This window comes from Aplidium turbinatum, chromosome 18, assembly GCF_918807975.1.
Source record: "Aplidium turbinatum chromosome 18, kaAplTurb1.1, whole genome shotgun sequence".
NCBI classification, from domain to species: Eukaryota; Metazoa; Chordata; class Ascidiacea; order Aplousobranchia; family Polyclinidae; genus Aplidium; species Aplidium turbinatum.
In genome coordinates, this window is record NC_137489.1 from 6,114,148 (window position 1) to 6,135,113 (window position 20,966).

The 20,966-nt window shown below is 38.4% G+C and overlaps 1 protein-coding gene across 6 annotated transcripts; it reads left to right on the forward strand.

Annotated features, from left to right (window-relative positions):
* Positions 1-406: 406 nt before the first annotated feature.
* LOC145787680 (uncharacterized) lies at positions 407-18,927 on the forward strand. 6 transcript variants are annotated; one of them, XM_082599478.1, is made up of 24 exons: positions 407-497; positions 1,391-1,547; positions 2,365-2,450; positions 2,884-3,013; positions 3,672-3,801; positions 4,461-4,629; positions 5,243-5,326; positions 5,807-6,010; positions 6,289-6,438; positions 6,678-6,785; positions 7,213-7,332; positions 8,801-8,857; positions 9,107-9,169; positions 10,449-10,497; positions 11,594-11,750; positions 12,309-12,465; positions 12,846-12,926; positions 13,731-13,840; positions 14,523-14,654; positions 15,065-15,209; positions 15,762-16,281; positions 17,024-17,083; positions 17,854-18,052; positions 18,264-18,927. In XM_082599478.1, exons 1-24 carry the CDS (start codon positions 488-490, stop codon positions 18,486-18,488), a joined length of 3,303 nt encoding a protein of 1,100 aa, XP_082455604.1. In that variant the 5' UTR covers positions 407-487; the 3' UTR covers positions 18,489-18,927. The 6 variants fall into 6 exon arrangements, with proteins under 6 accessions (XP_082455604.1, XP_082455603.1, XP_082455600.1 ...); XM_082599477.1 differs by lacking the exon at positions 407-497 and adding an exon at positions 852-890; XM_082599474.1 differs by lacking the exon at positions 407-497 and having other exon boundaries at positions 939-1,547.
* The last annotated feature ends 2,039 nt before the right edge of the window (positions 18,928-20,966 follow it).

The following is a 20,966-nucleotide window of genomic DNA, read 5'->3' on the forward strand; positions in this document are numbered from 1 at the left end:
CTTTGAAAATTTGCCAACAATTGTTGAGTAAATTCACAATTGCGGGTTTGAATCTGTTACCTTGTTTAGCTGAGCATTCATTGACATGAAAACATTCATTTCTGATGATTGAAAAACAGCATCAGAAGAAATTCGCTCATAGTTGTTGAGTGTTCCTCAAAGCATGATTCAAGCATTCATTTGCGAATGTTTTTGTTGAAAGCATTTCTTCAAAAAGATTTGACACGTCATTCATACGTAATGTTGCGAAACGACTTCATGGCGAAAATTGAATGTTCTTTTTGCTCTGCGCACTGACCCGCTCTTTGTATCTTCAAACACATGCGCTCGATCCGATCAGCTATGACATCATCACGTGATCTAGTGAACACAATCGTCTGTGTTAGTGACGTCAGTCTTCAACAGTGAGCTCACGAGCCAGCAGGGCAAGCGTACGTTCTGAGACATTGAGTTTTAAGTTAGTCGTCAGAAACCAGCAAAAGTTCTGATGATATCCGGTAAGTATAGCTTGCTAGAGTGGTATTTGAGTAGTAACAACTAATTGCAATAAGTGATATTTTTTAACGCAAATCAAGCTTGTGATATCACTCTATGGTGGCCTAGCCATCGCGCAACCATTATGGTCGTCACAGTAAGGTTCTTTTTTACATTTAGTTTTCTGAGGAACTGTTTGAGAGAATGACGTCAGAGCTGTATCGTTGTTATGCGACGTCGGCAAGCGCGTATCAGCGCGTGTTTGCTAAGTTTAATAAAGGCGTGCTATCCACGAACCCGTGACGTGTTCTCTCGATGAGCCTGGAGGCGCTTTGTTTCTTGTATTTGGGCTCTTGAGTGTCTGACTTAAACAAAATTTCATCAATCGGCAATGGGTTACGCAAGCCTTCCATGGCGTAAGCTACAATTTTGGTACTTTTGGTTAACACGAAACCTTGTTAGCCTTAACGTTTGTAAATTAAGTCCAAACCTGCCTTCCTTGATAAAATCCTTCACACAATAATTTCATTTCTTATGAAAAACAGTGTGTGCAAGTGTGCAACCTTTGTGCAAAATATAAAACAAGCCAATGTTCACCTACACTTTTATGTATGCAAGACAACAGATCTTGAATTTTTGACAGCTATGATCTTAAATCCAGTCTATCCTTCATGCTGCAATATAATATAATACGTACAATATCCAAAATAACTTCTTGCTTTCAAGTATAAATAAGCCGCATTTTCATATGGTGGTATGATATAAATCCCTGACCGACTGTTTTATACCATGTTTTATCACTTTTCATGCAAATGTTATGTCATCTTTTTAACTTGTGTTTTTATAATTTGTCTTACATTTAGTGCTAATCACAATTCATTTCATTTATTGTACTGTATTCAACATTCTGTTACAGTAATGAATTTGCATGGGAATGAGATGGGTGCTCAGAAGCAGTCTAGCCACTACATGGCAAACATGCTATTGCCTGAAACGGTCAAAGCTACTAGAGAAAGTCCACTTGGACCAGACTGTATCATTTCCAATACTGAAATCACAGATCAAGCAATCTTGTAAGAAAATCCACATTGTCTCTATCCTAGTTTAAAGAATAAGCTGGTTGTTTTGATGTGCACATCGCTATATGCCATTTTACCTGCATCTGTAATATTTAAAAAAATATTTCAATACTACTCAGTATTTTAGACAATAAGTGAACATGATTGTGCCGGCACAGTGTACAACTGTATATACATGATTCGTTTTAGTTTTAAAAAATAATTGTTTTGTCAATATGCTACCAATGGTTAAACAATTACTAAAGTGCAAAGTCTCCCTAATGTTGTGGTATAGACACCAAGAGTATGGTACTTGACCCAGGGATTCATCAAGTATCTATGTATATTATTGCTGTCCAGTTTTTATAATTTATAATGTTTAACTATTTGAATAACCATAATTTTAACTAGTAATATAGCATGACTAAAGCTTGCTAACATGTTATTTTCATAAGTTAACCACTCAAAGGTCTTCATGACGTGTGTACTGGTTTTGTATTGGTTTTAAACAGGTTACCAGCTAGTCATTCCGGATAACCTCATGACTATGCCTCAACCAGATATCAAAAATTCGTAACACCATGACAAATAGACATGATCAAATTTTTTCCTTTTCATTAGCTGCATTTAACTTTTATCACTAAACTTCCCCCTTAATTAGAGGCTACCTTGTGTACCAAAAAGCTTGTTTAGTTTCTTTCAACTATATAGTTATTCTGACAAATTCTGTAAAAGAAAATATATTTAATATATGCAATGAGCATTTCCCTTACGAGGACTGGGTCCCCACTTTTACATGCAGTTTATGACACAGTTGTTTGTTTCATTTCAGAAAGACTATGCAATATTATTGGTACATTTCAAGAGAAAAGGGTTGTGTGGAATGTGTAGTGAAAAAAATCCGCTCACAAGAAATAGGTAAATTTTTCTCCACGATTCAATATTCTCATAGAATTGTGACAAGTAAAAAATTGATTAACGAAATCACTGATAGAAGTACAGTATATAATATTGATTAGGTTTTTGTACGTAAGTAAATGATGATGTTTGTTCATACTGCTATAAATGCCATGTCTGATACAGAGTTTTTGCAGCAAAGCAAACTAACATATCAAAGCATATGGTGCCTATTTTATTTGCCTTCCAAAACTTAATGTTTTATTTTCTTTGGTCAGCTATATTTAGAGAAAGAAGTAGAATGTTATTCTAATCTGGTATTGAAAATTCATACATGCATAAACAACTTCAAAAGTTACAGTTACTGAAGTATATGACTTTTTGCCTTTTTGTTTTAGTAAGCAGCATAACTGTTTTATGGAACAAGAAGGTTTTATTTTTTATGGTTTTGCAGCAACTACATGTGATCCAAAATGTGTAATCACAATAAAGCATCGTCGCTTTGAAGCATATTGTTGTATGCTATGTCGCTCCAACTTTGTCACTATTGTGCAGGCGTTGCTGCACCTGAAAGCCATTCATAGGTAAGAATGAAATATATAGTTTACTCTTACTTACAAAGTCTACCAGAGTCAGTCATTCATTGGGTCTTTGCATGCTGATTTTATTTAAAAAAAAAATTGAGTCAAAAGAGATGTAACAAAAAGCCTGCCGAGAAAAGGTATTGCCTGACTGCTTGTATCCTATCGAGCAAATGCTATTTACAGTCAATCATTTTTAGATGCACAACAATTTCATGTGTTTCTTACAAACAGATCTCAGTAATTTAAGTTTTGAAAGTTGTAAACGTTCAAAACTTAAGTAATAAGCATTGAAGAAGACAAAATCTTTAGCCTATTCTGCTGGTTTTACACTCAAGTTTGTACAGTATAATCAAGTGAGGAATGTTGCTGGCCACAAGTTGGGTTGACAACTAAGTTATGTGAAAACCATCATTAGCAGATGTTTGAGCATCAAATACTATTTTTCAGTTTGCGATAAGCTGACAACACGTGTGTTCTAATAGCAATGGTTTGAAAGCCTTGATAGAGCATTGCATAAGCACAAAACTACAAATATGTACTGGCTTGCAAGCGCGTTTTCTTGTACAATATTTTAGCCAAAAACGTATTTTTTTACATCAATTTAACTAGGATGCAAGCATGCTTAACGTATTCACTGTGCTACGTGTTTACATCGCAGGCCTAAAAGCCGGATACTTATTCACGACAAAGACATCTTCCAAAATCTTGACAAAGCCATGGAAGTCCCCCCTGTTCCCCTGCCTTGGCACATTGCAAAGAAAGTGGATGAAAGTCCATCAGCAACGCCAGTGCGTCATTGACCGTAAAGTTCACTGATGACGCGTTTATGACAAAAGCGTAGTTGGGTTTCCTCATTGAGATTTCAAATCTTACGTCATACAAATGATTTGTTTTTTTCGAAATAATGTATGTGCTCGGACGTACAGACAATTATGATGTAATTGATTACGAAACTATTGCCTCATACATTTTTTTCAGATTAAGTTTCAGTGCAACGTATAAATATCGGTCAGTATCACAATAACGGAAGGTTGCATTGTACTGTACCGTATTTCTGAAGTCCTTCTTTAAATCTATTCAGTATAATTTTTATTAAAACATAAGCTGCATTATACATAACGTCATGTGTGGTAAACGCAAAAAGTATTGTGAGAGTAATGCTGCTTATTTTATAATTCTTCTGGCTTTTTTCCCGCTTCAAATCAGGTCGCCGTTGCAGTCCTCCACTTCACTCTGTCAGCAGCATATTCCTCCTTCACTTCCACTAACCATACAGGAAATCAAGTGTGTTTTACATTAATTCAGCGTCGGCAGACGTTGAATTGATGCTAAAATCGCTTGCTTTTGCTGTTTGGGTATTTCCATTCGTTCTGCCACACAGTTATAATATTTTAATAAGTTCTCTATATCGAAAACATTTTCAATAAATGTTTGTTCTCTTTTACAGGATGACATGGGAAGCACTCCGACATATGTCATCCCGCCGGGATCATTTTTATCCACGCCGTTTGTGGTTCCTCCTAAATCCTCAAAGTCTTCTATTTCAAGCACCATCCCGCGCTCCTCTTCAGACGAAGAGACCTCTATTTCGACGTCAATTAAAAATCACTTTAGTCGTAAGTTATTTCACGTGTAAACCTTAGCTTAGATTGCACCTCCAACCACTTTCATAATAAATACTACAGAATTTAAATTTTAAACCAAACTTATTTCTATATGTTTTTATAAAGTCTTCAGCTAAGCTCATTCAAATAGATTGTGTTCGAAAATAAATCACAATATTCAACGTTCTCTGAGCAGATCTTTTGGTTGGAATAATAAAAGAACAATACGCTTAATTTACGTTTGATGATTAATTAGAGACTTTATAAAAACATATAGAAATAAGTTTGGTTTAAAATTTAGCTGAAGGCTGAAGCTGAATTAGCTGAAGACAACCTCATAGCTTAGTTGAAATCACTTTCTAACCGAATAGAACTTCAATCGACTTGAATGGGAATAATGCATCGTAGCGCAAATCCTGTAGCAGTGTTGTTCACATTGAGTATTGTTGTTGGTTGGACATCTGTCTGAAAATGGTGCTCTTTCTTAGCAGGAGAGACTGCAACCATTTTCTCGTCCGAGAGGATTGAATAATTAGAATTCGCATAAGGATCTGGTCTCGCCGACTGGAGTAGGGGTGGCACACGGAAGGACGAATATCTCTAACTTGATTTTATTTTTTAACAGTTCCAGTGCCCATCCAGAGAAAGTCTCCCTCTCCCAACCGAATAGGAGAGAAACTCGCCTCAAAAGAATCTACTGTCACTAAAGGTATTTAACTGCTTGATTTAAATCCAACATTACGCAGTGAATGTGTGCAAAGAATCCTAATTACATTAGTGACTAAAATGCTGCTCATTTCCGTACATTAGTAGTGGATTGCTGCATCAATTGTATATACTGCATAATGCACATAGTTATCATACTTTTTACGGCATTATTTTTATGGTTAAATTTTACCAGTTTTTGCTATTAAGTTGACATTGTTATTTTGATTTTGTTTTAAAAACATGAAAGACTATCTGCGATTTTTGCACTCTCACTTAACTTGTACAAATATGGACCACAAAACCTAATATTTCATCTGCGAAAATGGCCCTGCATTTAGAATACAGTGCAATAAGTTGAGACCAAAGTTTAATTTTTAAGGATTGGACTATTTACTAGTTTATTCATGTATGTTTGACTCATATCACGCAGCAAGAGTAAAAACATGTTTACGAATATTAATTTTTTGTTTATACTTTGTAGATTCAAATGAAGAAGCCGGCAATGACGTCATGGTGGGTATCATCAAAGCGATGACGTCTGAGTTCCAAAAACAAATCAAACACTTGGCTTTCAATGAAAATTGCTCTGAAGTCAACGCCACCTTCGTAGACGGTTCTCACGTCATTGCAAAGACCCCAGACCTTTCACAGTCGACGAGAGATAGCTGCAGTGATTCGATGACCGGTTAGTAGCGATGGTTTTGCGTTGTTTATTTGTTGTAAATTTGTGTTTTTTTTTGGTTCGGTTGTAATCAAGGTTACGTCTTCTATGTTTATCATTATCTGCTTGTCTCATCTTTCCAATGTAAGACGCAGCAATCAAGTCATAAAACTCTCCATCAATCGTTTTCATTTTTTAATATTGAAATTCAGAAAGCAGTCAGCCAATAACTACTTAATTTTTACATCTTACTTTTGTACCAACAGTTAAAAAAATGATCTGTATTTAATTCTTGTCGGCAGATACTGACATAAATGCTCCAATAAAGTTCTTCTCTGATCCCACGGACCCTCTCGGTAACACCAACAGCGATGATGAAACCCAATATATCACTCTCCGCACAAATCGTCCTGCGTTGGCTAGGAAATTATTTGCAAGCAACATAAATGTCGGTGAGTAAGACTCTACTATGTGTCGACATTTCCAGTAAGTAAATCAGTTTATATACATTGATTCAACATTTGCAGGCGTTGAATCCATGTAAAAAAAAGATTTGATTTGCTAACTAGACTATGTTTCTCTTAGACATTTTTTTAAATTAATTTTTTCCAATCACTCATCGTATTTTCCATGATGTTGCTTTTTATCAATATCCAACGCTTTTTGAGTGATCCGCATCTTGCTTTTCAAGGCTCCATACCTAGCAACGGGAGCAAGACGTCTTCTCATCAAGTCACGGAATCGGGAAGCGAGTCCGATGGTGGCAACAAGCATCCACAGGATGAGAAGCGCACCACAGGTGGGAACATGCTCGATGGCAGTATTGTTGGTTTGATTTTTAAGCGATTTCAAAATGTAAATACTCAAATGCAACATACTTTACTTTTAATTGACGCGGCGTCTCCTGCTACATCTATCTGGTAAGGGCTAATTAAAATAATAAATTAATTAAGCTAGTTAGAGTGTTAAACAAGTGTGGACGGTTCCCCATGTGTTTATATCATGTTAAAGCTGCAACCTAGACAGCAAATCAGTCGTTTTTTACATTACTTGTGTCTGATTCAACGTGTGCAGACGTTGAATCAATGTAAAAAGCGACTGATTTGCTGTCCGGGAAGATGTAAACACAATAGATTCCGTTACAATTTTTCACTTTTGATAATCAACTGTGCAACGTTAGATTATGACGTAACATCTGTGCGATCTCAATCTTGTCTCTTCCACAGGAGGTGATGTGGATGCGGATCTTAAACCTCCAACTAATCGTCCGATCAAGTCCGTACGCTTCATGCTGGGAGCTCCCGATTCCAGTGATGATGAAAGGCCAGAAACTCCTGAAAGATCCGGTGCGTGATCACTGATCATGTATTATATCAGGGTTTCCCAAACTGTGGTCCGCGGACCATTGGTGGTCCGCGACGACTGCACAGGTGGTCCGTGGCGATATGACAAGAAATTGAAAAGTCACACATATAGGCTACGTTGTAGGCTACAGTACGTACCCTGTCAAAGATAATTGCCACAAACAAACAAAATAACAGCATTCATAAAGAAACTCAACATATGGAAAACAAGGATAAATGATAATGTTGTGCATGTTATGTTTCCTGTTCTGTGTGACTACATTACCCTCATCATTCATCATTTTCAGCCTGTGAGAGCCCACTGCAGAGCGTAAGCCTTTCCCTTTTCATGCCAATTTACGTGATTATGTGCTGGTTGGTACCAATTGGTTGTATTGCATTGTTTGTCAATGTCGTCCCTCCATCTCACTTTTGGTTTTCCTTTCTTTCTTTTGGTTTCTCGTGGTGTCCATGTTGTTAATTTTTTAGTCCATCTATTGTCCTGATATCTTGCTATATGACCTGTCCAGGACCATTTTAGTTTCTTGATTGTGCTTAATATATCTCGTAATTTCGTTTGATTTCTGATCCATTCGGCAGTCTTTTTATCTCGCCATGTTAAACTCATCATGATTCGTTCATCTGCTCTCTGCATATTTCTTAGTTTAAATGTTAATTTCTTTGTAAGGTTCCAAGTTTCTGCACAGAGTTGATTTTCTCTGACCTTAAACAACATTTGGAATTGCTTTCTGCACATTTCAAGAAGTACTTTTTAAAAGAGACATATGAAAATTTTGACTGGATTTTAAACCCTTTTGTTGTTACAAAGACTGATCTGTCAGGACGCGAAGAAGAATTAGCCGAATTATCATCTGATCGAACTTTAATGCTTAGTTTCAATCAAACAGCTATTACATCTTTCTGGTTGAGTGTTGTGGAGGAATACACATTGCTATCGCAAAAGGCAACTAAAAGCTTCTTGCCTTTTGCTACGACCTACTTGTGTGAGACAGCATTTTCGATCAGCTCTTACCAACATGAAGACGAAATACAGGTCCAGACCTTCCGTGGACCCTGACTTACGAGTTTGCCTTTCACAAATAACTCCGAGAATTGATGACTTATGCAATAAGAAGCAATCCCATCCGTCCCATTGATGTTGTCAGTTTTTTAAATAAACAAAATTCGGTTTCATTCATTTTTACCTTTGTATTGGGGGTCCGCGAATAAACAGATTTACAAATAGTGGTCCGTGGCCCAAAAAAGTTTGGGAAACCCTGTATTATATAAACCATTTCTGTTGGGCTGTACTTCGATCTTTTAAATAGCGCAAAGTTACGCGTTCTGGAAACAATGTTAGTTAATGATTAAGCAATGAATGTTTCCACACTCTTCAATATTTGCTGTTGCTTCGTTTTTGAACTTGCTTAAAGTGAATAGAAACAATTGACAAATTGTTTTCGGCTTCCAGAACATCACGCTAAGAAGGCTGATAGAAGACTGAAGTCATTCAGCTCAACTGGAAAAGGTGCGTTCAAATTAATTCCTCTGTGTGACTTTCAATTTTTCTTCTGTCACAACCCATCACGTGTCTTAAACCACGACATCGAAGATTTTTGAGAATAAAAAGTTTTCGAACTAGCAAAGGAAGATGCAAAAATGTTAGTTTAGATCGTTATGATCATTTGACCAATTCAGAAAATATAAATTTCTTCTGTCGTCGTAAACGTTTTGCTTAAAATATTACGATTTTTAAACCTTTTTTTTGTATCTTCAGCAGACGGCTCTACTGGGCCACCAAATGAGGATCACCCAAACAAAGAGGCTTGTTCATTTGATGGTAAGGCTTACTAGTGTACAAAGCGATCATACATCAACCATCTCGCTCCTTTTGCAGTGATTAGTGTTCAGTGTACTATACTTCCATTGCACAACAGACTCTAAAAAAAATTCTCCGTTTTCTTAAGTTTCAACTTTTGAGTGAGTTTAATACCCTCGTATGCTTGCTGCTCAACAGACCAGCTAACAGAAGCCGTTTTTTGAAAAATCAATTCAATGTTTACCGGCGTTGAATCGATGCAAAATAAGCAACGTAGGAGGATATCTATCCCACAAAAAGCAACATTGCTATAGAATGAGGAGGTTGGCTGATGACAACTCGCTGGGTGCTTTGCTCGTAGCAGAAGATACAGGAACAAACACGACATAGATACATTTCTTGCTGAAACATAAAACGTATTTTGGTGTGGTGACAAAATGCTGGACCACTCTGCTATTCTGAAATAGATTTTCATTGCTTTTTGGCCGTTTCATCAACAAAATATGGCTGACGTCCGTTAAGGGCCAACTATCTCTAGTTGGATAGGTAGTTTTTTCAAGGTGGGATCACGCGCCTTATCGGTCACTTCATTGTTGGATTTTCATTTAAAAGACGTCGATAAAACACAATCGCCTCTCTTTTTCATTGGAACAAACTGCTGACCTATAAAATCGTCTTTCAACATGACGTCATGTGCCGTCATACTGAACGAAAGTTGTTATAAATAGAACAAGCAGACGCAAAGCTTTTCACTGAATGCGGAAGTAACTTAATAGCAGAGGCAAGCCATGCCCATCAGTGTATTGTTTCTATGCTGGCCGTTGTTATTTGCTTATTCCACGCGGTATTTCTCAGTCGCTAACTACACATCTATGCTGCTGGTAGTCTTGCACAAGTTCAACAACTACAGTATTCAGCGTTGCCATGTTGTGTGGGGTTCTTAGGAGAAGCAATTTTTTATCAGCTTTTAGCGTCTTTTCAACGTTCTAGCATCATTGTGTGAACGTTTTTCGAACACGATTTCAAGACGAACGGTGAAAATAAGATTTTAGTTTTCTTATTCCCAGACAGCAAATTAACCGTTTTTAGAAAGCGGTTGATTTTCTGGCTGGATTCTTATTGAGCAATTGCCTAATCGGCAAACCAGTCCTGTTTCACATTGATCCCAGATATGGCTGGGTGTCTTCATTTGGCTGGGTTCACCGCCTGCACCGTAATGCAACAAGGACTGATTTACTGGCTGGGTTGTTCCTTACCACCAACATTGTAGTGTTCTCATTTGTGCTTCCCATTGCTTTAGGTCTGAAAAACGTGGTTGAAGATTTGATGAGCACCGCATCGAAAGGAAGGTACGTGTTTTTTCAAAGTTTTGCAACATTTCTAGGCTAGGCCAAGTGTACATACGTCCTACAAGGCTACATGCCAAAGATTAATTTTAAGGGGGTAATGTGCCTTAATTTTGACATATTTTAATGGCATAATTTTGAGACTATAAGAAAATGGACATTCGTTTGCTATGCATATTATTATAACACAAGGTAAGTACATTTGAAAAATATTGTTCATAATCATTTGGTTGCCATGGTAACCAACGGGGGGGCCTTAGTAACAAAAAATAATAACAAGCTTAACTCAAAAACCAATTAAGCTACAGGCACCAAACTTGCAGAATATGTTCTAATGTTAATTGCGCACAAAACTATGTTTTTGTATTTATTTTTGGTTGCCATGGCAACTTAGCAACAGCCAATCAAATTATATTTTTAACAATATCTCCATTTTGCCTCAATAATATAAAAAACGCTCTCATGATTGTGTAGATATAGTTGTTCTTAATATATATTCCAAATTTCACACCAATGTTATGTTTGGTCATGGAGTTATGCTTGTTCCCGTGGGGCCACATGCACCAAAACACTAATTGGAGATAATGCCTTCCAAAGTTTACGATTCAAAATAACCAAAAGGTTAACACTTTTGAGAAACTATGTAAAGTATATACGACTGGAAATACATAACAAGTGAACATGCACAGTCAGCTTTTCTGTATAAACACATTCAGTGCATTATGGGAAATTTTATTAAACTTTATTCTTTTTGAAAGGGGACAAATAACGATAAAACAACATGCAAAGTTAGCAATAAAATGCTAACCAAACGCAATAAATCGGTTGTCAAAAATAAGAGTGGCCTTCGCAAAAATTGAATTTCAATGTCTTATAGGCCACATATTCCAAGTTTTATGGGTTTATTTTATAGAAGAAGACTTAAACTATCTAAAACCAACAAAAACACAAAATGGAAAAAAACATATTTTTTTTTAAATATTTGAGCACATTACCCCCTTAAATTAATTCCCATTCTTTGGGAATGAATGCAACATTTTGAAGTTGGGTATCTATTTTTATGATTATTGCAACAAAAATGAGCGTGGTCCATCTTTAGAATCTTATCCGTTTCCCCAACATCCATCACCACAACTTCCTCATTGAGACCTTTCATCCCATCATCCTCACTTCCCCTGGTCGGGTCCTCCCCCGCCCTCTCAGACATGGTCAGTTCATCCTCCAGACTGAAGACAAATGCTCTGACCCGAGTGCAGGTAGGCGCCCAACCAGCAAATCAGTTCTTTTTTACATTGATTTAACGTTTACAGACGTTGAATCATTGTAAAAAAGACAGATTTGCTGACTGGACGATAACATTGTTTAGTCTGACGACATTTTAGATCGTCACAGGAGTGGGTGCAAGGCGATCGTTTTGCTGTTACGAATTGATTATTTTCGATTTGTTGGCGTTCGTATACAATCCAGCCATCAAACGTTTTCCTTTTTTGCATCGCTGGACATTAAAACGATGTAAAGTTTGTAAACAGTCAACTTTGTTGTTTGCTTTTTCAAGTCTTAAATAACGTAATTACGCTTACAGTAGTTCTTTGTATAGTTTCAGTGCGTGATTATAATATGAGCATGAATATGAGCTATGAACAACAATACACAAAGTCTTGTTTGTTTGTTTCAAATCCCTTCCTCCCAATCAGCAAATTAGTTTTTAACATTGATTAAATGTCTGCTGACGCAACGTGAAGTCTCAATGTTAAGAAGGGCTGGGATGCGGCTAAAGTCCACATGTTGTGCATGAAAACAAATTGTGTTTACAGTCGTGGAGCCCCGCGGGAGGTGGGACGTCATTCTCGGTAGCATCCATGCGTCGTCCGTACACAGCCCGAGGCTTCACCTACGCTGAGAAGATTGAGCTGATGAAGCAACAGAATGATTACGACGCTGAGCTGATATCGAGGCATATTCGACCGAACGGTAAGCGGCCTTGCCATCAAATCAATCCCTTTTTACATTGATTCAACGTCTGCAGACGCAGATTTGCTGCAGATTTGATGGTTTGAGAAGCAAGAAACGTCTTGGCTCACTGGAATTGAAAGTTTTCGAAAACTGGCAACACTGTTTGCCTTAACATTGCGTTGGTCGTACTAAATGTTAGCCTACAGATGAATAAATATTCTTCACCCAAAGAGATAACTTTGAAGCTAGGAGTTCTAATTTCCGGTAATCTTTTACCCATACCAGCACAAGTTGATTAATTTACTTCTCCGGTAAATGTGAAGCATGTTATATTTTTTTACTGGCAACACCTTGATTATCAGCCAATCGCCTAACGACAACATTCATTCAATGCTCAGCGAATGCGTCAAAAGCGAGAGACAAACAACAAGAGGAACCGGGTTCAGATGGTGATGCCACAATGCTAACATCCCAAGAGAGTAAGAACACAGTGATATCATAGCCCAGACAGCAAATCTGTCGTTTTTCACATTGATTCAACGTTCGTAGTTTTTGAATCAATGTAAAAAAACGGTTGATTTGCTGTCTGGGAGCTTTAGTGGAGAGCCACAAACATTGTGAGCCACAAACATGCAAAACTAGTATCTGGCTCAACATATTTGTTTATATTTAAATGTGTTTCATGGATATCAATGATCAACATCATGAATTTTTCACTGAAATTAAATCGTTTTTTAAAATATTTTTCACAACTTGTTCTCTTTCCCCCAGCATCATCTTGTTAAACTTTCTAGATCGAAACAGCTGAAAGAGACAATTAAGTTTCGTTAAAGTTTGTCAATTATATCCACCTGATGTTTAAAGGCAGCTGTATGACCTCCGTCCACAGAACAAACCAAATTTATCGGTGACTTGGCTGAGTGGTGATTGTGTCTGCCCGACGTTCGGAAGGTCCTCGGTTCGACACCCATTGCAAGCACCCTCCTGTGTCATTGCAGGTCATAATGCTTGAAAGGCACACGAAGACTCGCTTCGTTGCCTTTTTGTGCATTGGATCTATCGAAACCGATCTATCGAATCCGAAACCGCAAGGCAAACGATCATTAGCCTGAACTAGGTGAAAAGAAATTCCACCCAACCAGTAAATCTGTACGGTACTTTTACATTGACTTTGTTGATTGCTTATAAACTATAGACTGGCTGGGTATTTCCAAGAACAAATCATAGAACCATAATACGGCCAGCTGATTGATGACGTGCTTTGTTTTTTTCACACGTCACAGAATACAACACCAAAGAGCAGGAAGAAAAGAAAGGCTTCAATAACAGCGACCGTGAAAGCAGTGACTCGGATGACTCGACCCCCTCCATGCTGAACAGTGTCAACGCTATGGTGAGTTGAACAGCGCGTCCATTCAACATTATGAAGTGACTCATAAGCGTATCAACCACACAACAAACTAAGTGATTGCACTGTATTTTCTGTGAGATAGGCCCCCAGCACATTCTGCCATCTGTAGCTGCCGTTTGACTTGTGAGAAAATTCTTCACCAAGCTCATTACTCTAAGTAAAGTCAAAGGTTGTACTTACCTTCGCTCAAACGCTCACCCCTACGACTTGTGGTAAAGGTAATTTCCATAATTAAATCCAAGCATTGGGGATATATAAAACAAGGTTCTAATTATACTAAGCCTTCGGCACTAACGAAAGTAGGGTGGCTAGTTCGTTTCTCTCAGCCGCCTTTCCTTCAGCAACTACGCTTTCTCAACTTGTTACATTCTGGGCAGAGAGGTGAGCGGTGTTTTTCAACAATTAGCTTCGGGAGACGAACCAGGGTTGCATGATTTTAAAGCTAGTGCCATATCCGTTGTACCATTCCACCTCCACGAGCTATGGTGGACAGATATTCACCATTAGTACATAAGTTTTATAGTTTTTACGTCTGTTACTTTATGGTCAATGTTGGATTGGCCAGCTGAAGGTGGTGCTGCGAGAAATTGCTCCTTCTGATGATAAAGCATCAGTTGTGAAAGTGGACATCTCAGGGCATAATGTTCGATATTGGTCATTTCAGCAAGCTGCTGCTTATACCAACTTGCTGATGAATTCTGGAATATTCCCTTCGGAGTATTACGGCTCGGGCGAATGGGCCGCTGCAGCCATGGAAGCTCTCAAGACTCTGCAATCGACTGTGCAATGTCAAGAGGTTGGCTACAAGTTTCAAACTCTTGCTTTAAGTGTAAAAATGTTTAGATACTTCTTGAAAGTTTCTGCTCTCTGAAGTTGTTTTTGCAATTGTAAAAATTGAGTTTTTTATGTAAATTTTTGTTCTATATTGATGGAAACTGATTATTTACACGTAGTTGTGGAAAGGTTTTTCGGTGTTGTGCGTCGAGATCACCTCGTATTTAATCAGCTGTTAAAAAAAACTGACAAGAGAAAAAATTCTTTCAAGCAATGATTGATTTTAAGATACTTGCAAAGTTAAAAAGAAAACATGGAAGTTTATGACGACAGAGCTTTGCATGATCGAAAGAACCAATGAAAGTAAATGTTGCTTTCAATAATCCTAAAATATTAATCACCCAAAATTCATAGCTAAATCTACTCTTCCAGGACTTCGATCGTCCACTTCCTTCGTCCATCTCCTCCGAAGCACCTTCTCGAGATATGATGGTGAAGACGGAAAATGTTCAGAATTCGGTTTTTGATGGCGGCCAAGATCCGTACATACCAAGACTACACGAGTCTTACAGTGATGGTGAGTCCAGATGTTCATATCAATCCATGTTTGTGGTATGCTTCAGTTTTTAAAACACTTTTGAAGAAATGTTTCGTTTAGAAATATTTTAATGATCCAATTTCGTTTCATAATTTTATCAAGTGCGGTTTGCAGAGATGGCTCATGAGTTTGACCGCAAAGCACATAACGCTGCATTCTCTCTATGACAACTTATCTATTTTGTCAAAAGTTTCATGCATAACGCGGTTGGTTCGGAAAGGCTTGACGAAGTTGTTGAAACCCCAGTGTCGTCCACTCAAGCCTAGCTAGCCGATTCGTTTTCTTCTGTATCAGTTCAATGTTTGCAGACGTTAAATCAATGTAAAAAGGCAATGAATGGATTAAAAATTTGCTGAAAGCAGCTAATTTTCTAGAAAGCATTGGAGAAAAACTACTGTATATTAACGTATGTGTTATGACTTTATCGGGGCATTAAATCAATAGACGATCTTAGGTTTATCTTGATACTGGCTGGATACATTTGTTGCTTTGTGGTTGTTGGTAGAATTTAGATCTGTCATTGTTTTGCAGACAATACGACCTCGGACTCAGCCAAGGACAAGCGGTTTAAAGTTAAAATGACAAGCTCAAGGAAGCGATGCAAATCCAACACTGAAGCGGCTTCTGAAGAGCCGAAAAGTCCTCCGAAAAGAAGAAAATATAAAAAGTATCTTTCAGAAATGGATCCAGCGTCTTTGCACTCCAAGCCTTTTGTCTCATCCCCTTTTGTCGAGAAAATGCCAAAACCTGAAACCTCAGAACCCACAAAGTTGAAGCCGGTAGATGGCGCAAACGCGCTACATGCTTCAAAACCAAAGCACGACAAGATTGTCAGCCACTCCTCCAAAGTGCCCTTGTCTCCGCTCCTTAATGACGAGGAGAAGAGTTTTATTCTTCATCACCAAACTTCACATAGATCAGCTACGAAAGACTCAGCTCCTCACAGTCATGAAGAGGAGCTAAAGGACCCTCCTTCCAATCCCATTGTCTCCCGGTTTACCTCGAAGAACATGGGAATGAAGTGTCCGTCTGACCCAGCGTTAAGTACAAGGTAAGAAGATCTATTTTCATTTATATTGCATGCATGGCGCTTTTGTGTTACCTTCACTTGCTGAAATACCTTTACCTGCTGAAATACCTTCACCTGCTGAAATACCTTCACCTGCTGAAATACATTCACCTGCTGAAATACATTCACTTGCTGAAATACCTTCACCATCACAATTCCGCTATTGTAAAGCGTAAATGTCTGCTTTGGAATGGTTAACCTTATTGATGTCAGCATGCTCTATTCTAACATTGTTAATATACTCTTGCACATGCGGATGTACTCACACAATAGACTTAATATTCTATCCACACCGACACGAGCATGGTCAGTGGTCACCGAGACCGACAGAGTGAAGTTTTCGCTTGTTGTTGTCGGAATCATTCCACTCATCAGGTTCCGCTGAATGGAGGGTTGTCCTTGATGTGCGTTGCTTGATATTACCATTTCTTCTTTTGCAAAGCCGCCGGCGTTCATCCAACTGAGCTGTATTTGTTAATTCACACACAACGGTGTTCTCATTCCAGCTAGCAAAACTTTTGCATTGTTTCAACGTCTGACTACGTTGAGGAACAGTGTAAAAATGACTCATTTCGCTACCTGAAAAGACAAAGCACAAGTTTAAAAATGCCTATCTAATATCTATGGTTGATTGCGATATTTCAGCACTGAACTCGTAATTTAATTCAGTGATCGTTACCTAATTCACTTCTTGAAATCACTTCTAATAATTTGCATGTTTTAGTCCCGCTACTGACAAGTGTGCCTCTCACCTCACTGCTCTGTCACCTGTGCACAGCTCAAGGTTAGCAGCTTGCTGAGTTTGAGAAACCTAAATCTGAGTCTGACTTGCTTAAACACTGTGAAATAGAAAAAAATGTGTTTTTAATTCGTGAACAGTAGGCTATTCAGACAGCTGAATCCGTCATTTATGTTGAATCAATGTGAAAATAACAGATTTTTGCTGTCGGGGTACCGCTACGTTAACGTTTGAGTTGCATGTTCGAGAAGTTGAATTGCTTCTACGCTGTTCAAATCACGAGACCATCTAGCAAATCAATCCAATTTTACATTTATTCAATGTGAAAATGATTTTCTGATTGGAAAAGCGACATTTGTTGCGTCGTTTTATGTTGAAGTAACGTTTTGGAAGTCAATTTCAAGAATCGTAATGGCGATTTGTAGTTGCCTCCTCATTGGCTACACCTGTAATCGTGCAGTTCGTCGTCAAGAACTTCCAAACGGCGTGAAACGAATCTAGATAAAGGACTTTTACAAAGTTTTCGAAATACAGTATTTTTGCTTTGAACACTAGTAACCCTGAAGCAAATTCTTCACTAAGAAACTGAGTCCTGTACGGAGATTCAAAATAAAAAACGAGGAATCATGTGTGGCTGCGTTGAAGCGACGTATTTCGAAATACTGTAGTTTACTTTGAATAGCTGTATCATATTGACACTTTGTGAATGGTGAATTCAAGTTCACTTTTTGTTGTTATTTCCCGCTATAGTGTCACACCAATGGTTGTCTTTTCAGATTTGTGGCATTGTTGATATCGTTCCATTGATTTTGCAGAGTCACCCGCATCAATTCCGAAGTCAGCGCAAAACCAGTGCGTTCTGCTGACCAAGATGACTCAGCGGTTTTGAAGGCGGGCGATTCTCTTCAATTTTCCAAAGACGTTTCATTGGCGGATTTTAACAGCAAAGAAATTATCACCACTAAGTTGATATCGTCTGGAAAAAGCGACTTGCCCACTCAAAGTGCCAAAATAGTAAGCTTTAAAATTTAACTCTATCCTAGCTGACTGGTTCAATTTTAATCCATTGCCTTGGCTAGTTATGGAGACTGTTTAAATATTGTATGACGCCTTCATAAAGAAGGGGTGTCAGAATCATTATGTTCCATTTTTAAACGTTACACATTGCCTACAGACAGGTGGACAAAGCTACGTAACTAATCTTCGAATATATACTCGGTTGCAGATGAACATGCCCGAGATGTTTCGTAACTGCATTGATACTTGCGTCAAGATCCAGTGCGTGCAGAAAATTCACGTTTGTAAGGTTTGTGGTTTCTCTGTTGACTCGACGAATGAAGGAAGGGACGGCGAGGGCAAGGCGCAGGTCGACATAGCAATCCAGGCACACGTTATGGAACATTCCTTGAAAGAACTGTATGCCACTGGTTACGAAATGCCAAATTGGTAGCAATGTCGTGTCGTTTTATCCAGTTCCAAGTCAACTATTAGTTCTTGTTGATTTCGCCTTTCTCACTCAGAAAAAGTTGCCTTTTTTACATCGTTTCAACGCTTTTCAAACGCAACTTTTTCTTAATTTAAGTTGATCTTCCACGTATTTTTGTCGTCAAAATCCCCACAGTTCCACGCTGGATTTTAACTCCACCATTTTTTAAATCCTTTTTCTCGACATATTTAGTCGGTCGGTTTTAACTAAAGGAGCAAAAATATTTATTTTAATTGCATTGTTTGAGTTTTCCTTTGTGCCCATGTATATTGAAATCCGTTCCAAAGTTTGGTTCACCTTATTACCGTCAGTAATCGGTGAGATTTAGTTATTTTGGTGCTTTATGTGTTTTTGCTCCGGTTATAAGTTATTTGCTTTGTGCAAAAACGTGAATTACGTCGAAGTCATTGTCTGTTTTGGTTTCAGTGTTAGGCTATTTAGAAAAGGAATTTTAAGGCGATCAAGGTATTGAAGATGGAGAAAATGAGCGACGTAAGCAATGACGTGCACTTCAAACTTAGTTATGAAGTCTGGCATCCCTGTATAAAGTTGAAAGGAAAGTCAGTAAAAAAGTATGATTCCGACTGCAATGAAAAAACGATGTCGGATAACGATAAAGCAATAAAAATTTTATCCCGTTTGTCTCAGTTCTACAAAAAACAAAACGAAGTAAATCGATGGGTTTAACATATTTTATCACAGAAAGAAAATAATATACAGTAACAAATCTTCTGGCTTTAGTTTTTGAATCTTTATCCTCGGACTAACAAAGCCTTGATAGGTTATATTCCTGGTAGTTTCGCATATTTGTAGAGGCTCTTGACGCAGGGCCGGTTACCGAGATTAGCAGAGTGAAGTTTTCCGATTGTTGAGATCATGGGCGCCGATCACTCTGTAAAATTGGTGGGGTCATTTACTAGGAAAGGTAGGAAGGGGCGACGAGCGAAGCGTGCTAGAAAGATTGGGGGTCTGTTCTGACAAACAAATACAGTAGGTACGGTACAAGTCTAATGCGATGTAGCCTATACTGTATTCAGGGGTGGCCAACTTCTCGTCGAATGGGATCGACTAAAAAATTTCTTATTTACTAGCGATCGACCGGTCGGTGATGGTCACTGAGCAATTTTGGTGACACCATAAGATGTGTGGGAAGAAAGTGTGTTGTATAAGTGTGTATGAGTATGACTGACAGGTATTCTGTTTTCATACTTAAAAAAAAACCTGATCGAATTTTGTCTAAGTTGATCGACAATATTTCTCACTTTGATTGAAAAATGTGCTTTTTAGGAATCTTGTAACTTCAACACAAAACCCGACGCGATCGACCAATTGAGACTTGGCGATCGACCGGTCGATCGCGATCGACGTATTGGCCACACCTGCTGTATTTGGTTGGTTGGTTTTGAATCTTTATCCTCGAACTGACAAAGCCTTGATTGGTTATTCCTGGTAGTTTCGCATACTTGTAGAGGCTCTTGACACAGGGCCAGTTGCCGAGATTGGCAAAGTGAAGTTTTCCGATTGCTGAAGTGTTGTTGCCGAGGAATTATTCCATTCAGTAGGTGCCGCGGAAACAAATGGAGAGCAGTCATGAAAATGCGTTGCTCAAGAGCACACCCCGGTAGTCGAACTTGAGCGGGCGCGTAACAACTGAGCTCGTCAGCCGGACAAATATATTTTAACTGTCAGTGTCAGCAGACGTCCAAACACTCGGCAACGAGTCTCCGACGAATTAAAAACGAAGTCCTCGAAGAGACCATGGATGTTGATCGAATTGAAAACTGTGTTGTGCACATGGCAGACCATTGCATGATTTAGCCGTTTCTGTGTGATGGTAGATCGTAACCAAGTTTTGACACGTTGCAAAGTTGAAAATGACCGTTCAGTTGAACACGAGCTGGCCGGTGAAATGAGCAAAAGTCGCGCAAAAAGTTCCACTTGCGGAAACATTTGTCGAACGGCGGATAAAAGAACTCAGGATAATCGTTTACCACATGTGATCGTAGCTTTCCACTAAAGGGAGATTTTTGTAGAATTCAGAAATATTGTACCGGTAGTGCTCAAGATTGGTTGACTTAAAATAGTCAGTAAGATTTTGCTGCGCGCTGTGAATGACTGCAAAATACTCTGACCGATATTTCGTCTCAGGTGTTTGAAGTTGAAGAGGTTGACCATGGGCATGCTGGAGACGATTTGGGATCTTTTTGGGACGTGACAGGTTCAATAACTCAAGCCTTTCAGCATTTACAAAGACACGATGAAATTCTTCTTCACTGCGTAGATGGCGGAATTTAGCACTACAAAGTTCAGCACCTTTAAGCATGCCAGCCACAATCATCGTGCAACCTTGCAAGGATTTTGTTAAAACGATCCAGACACTAAATGCAGACACTGCCGCTAATAACCTAATCACACTCGACCCACGAGAAAAATATTTCAAAA

Excerpts from the sequence above, each read along its gene's own strand:
- LOC145787680 (XM_082599474.1), top strand. The coding sequence starts at position 1,264 with ATGTTTTATCACTTTTCATGCAAATGTTATGTCATCTTTTTAACTTGT. Across the intron at positions 5,327-5,806 it reads AGAATCTACTGTCACTAAAG|ATTCAAATGAAGAAGCCGGC; the intron begins GTATTTAACTGC and ends TATACTTTGTAG. Across the intron at positions 17,084-17,853 it reads TCACCTGTGCACAGCTCAAG|AGTCACCCGCATCAATTCCG; the intron begins GTTAGCAGCTTG and ends TTGATTTTGCAG.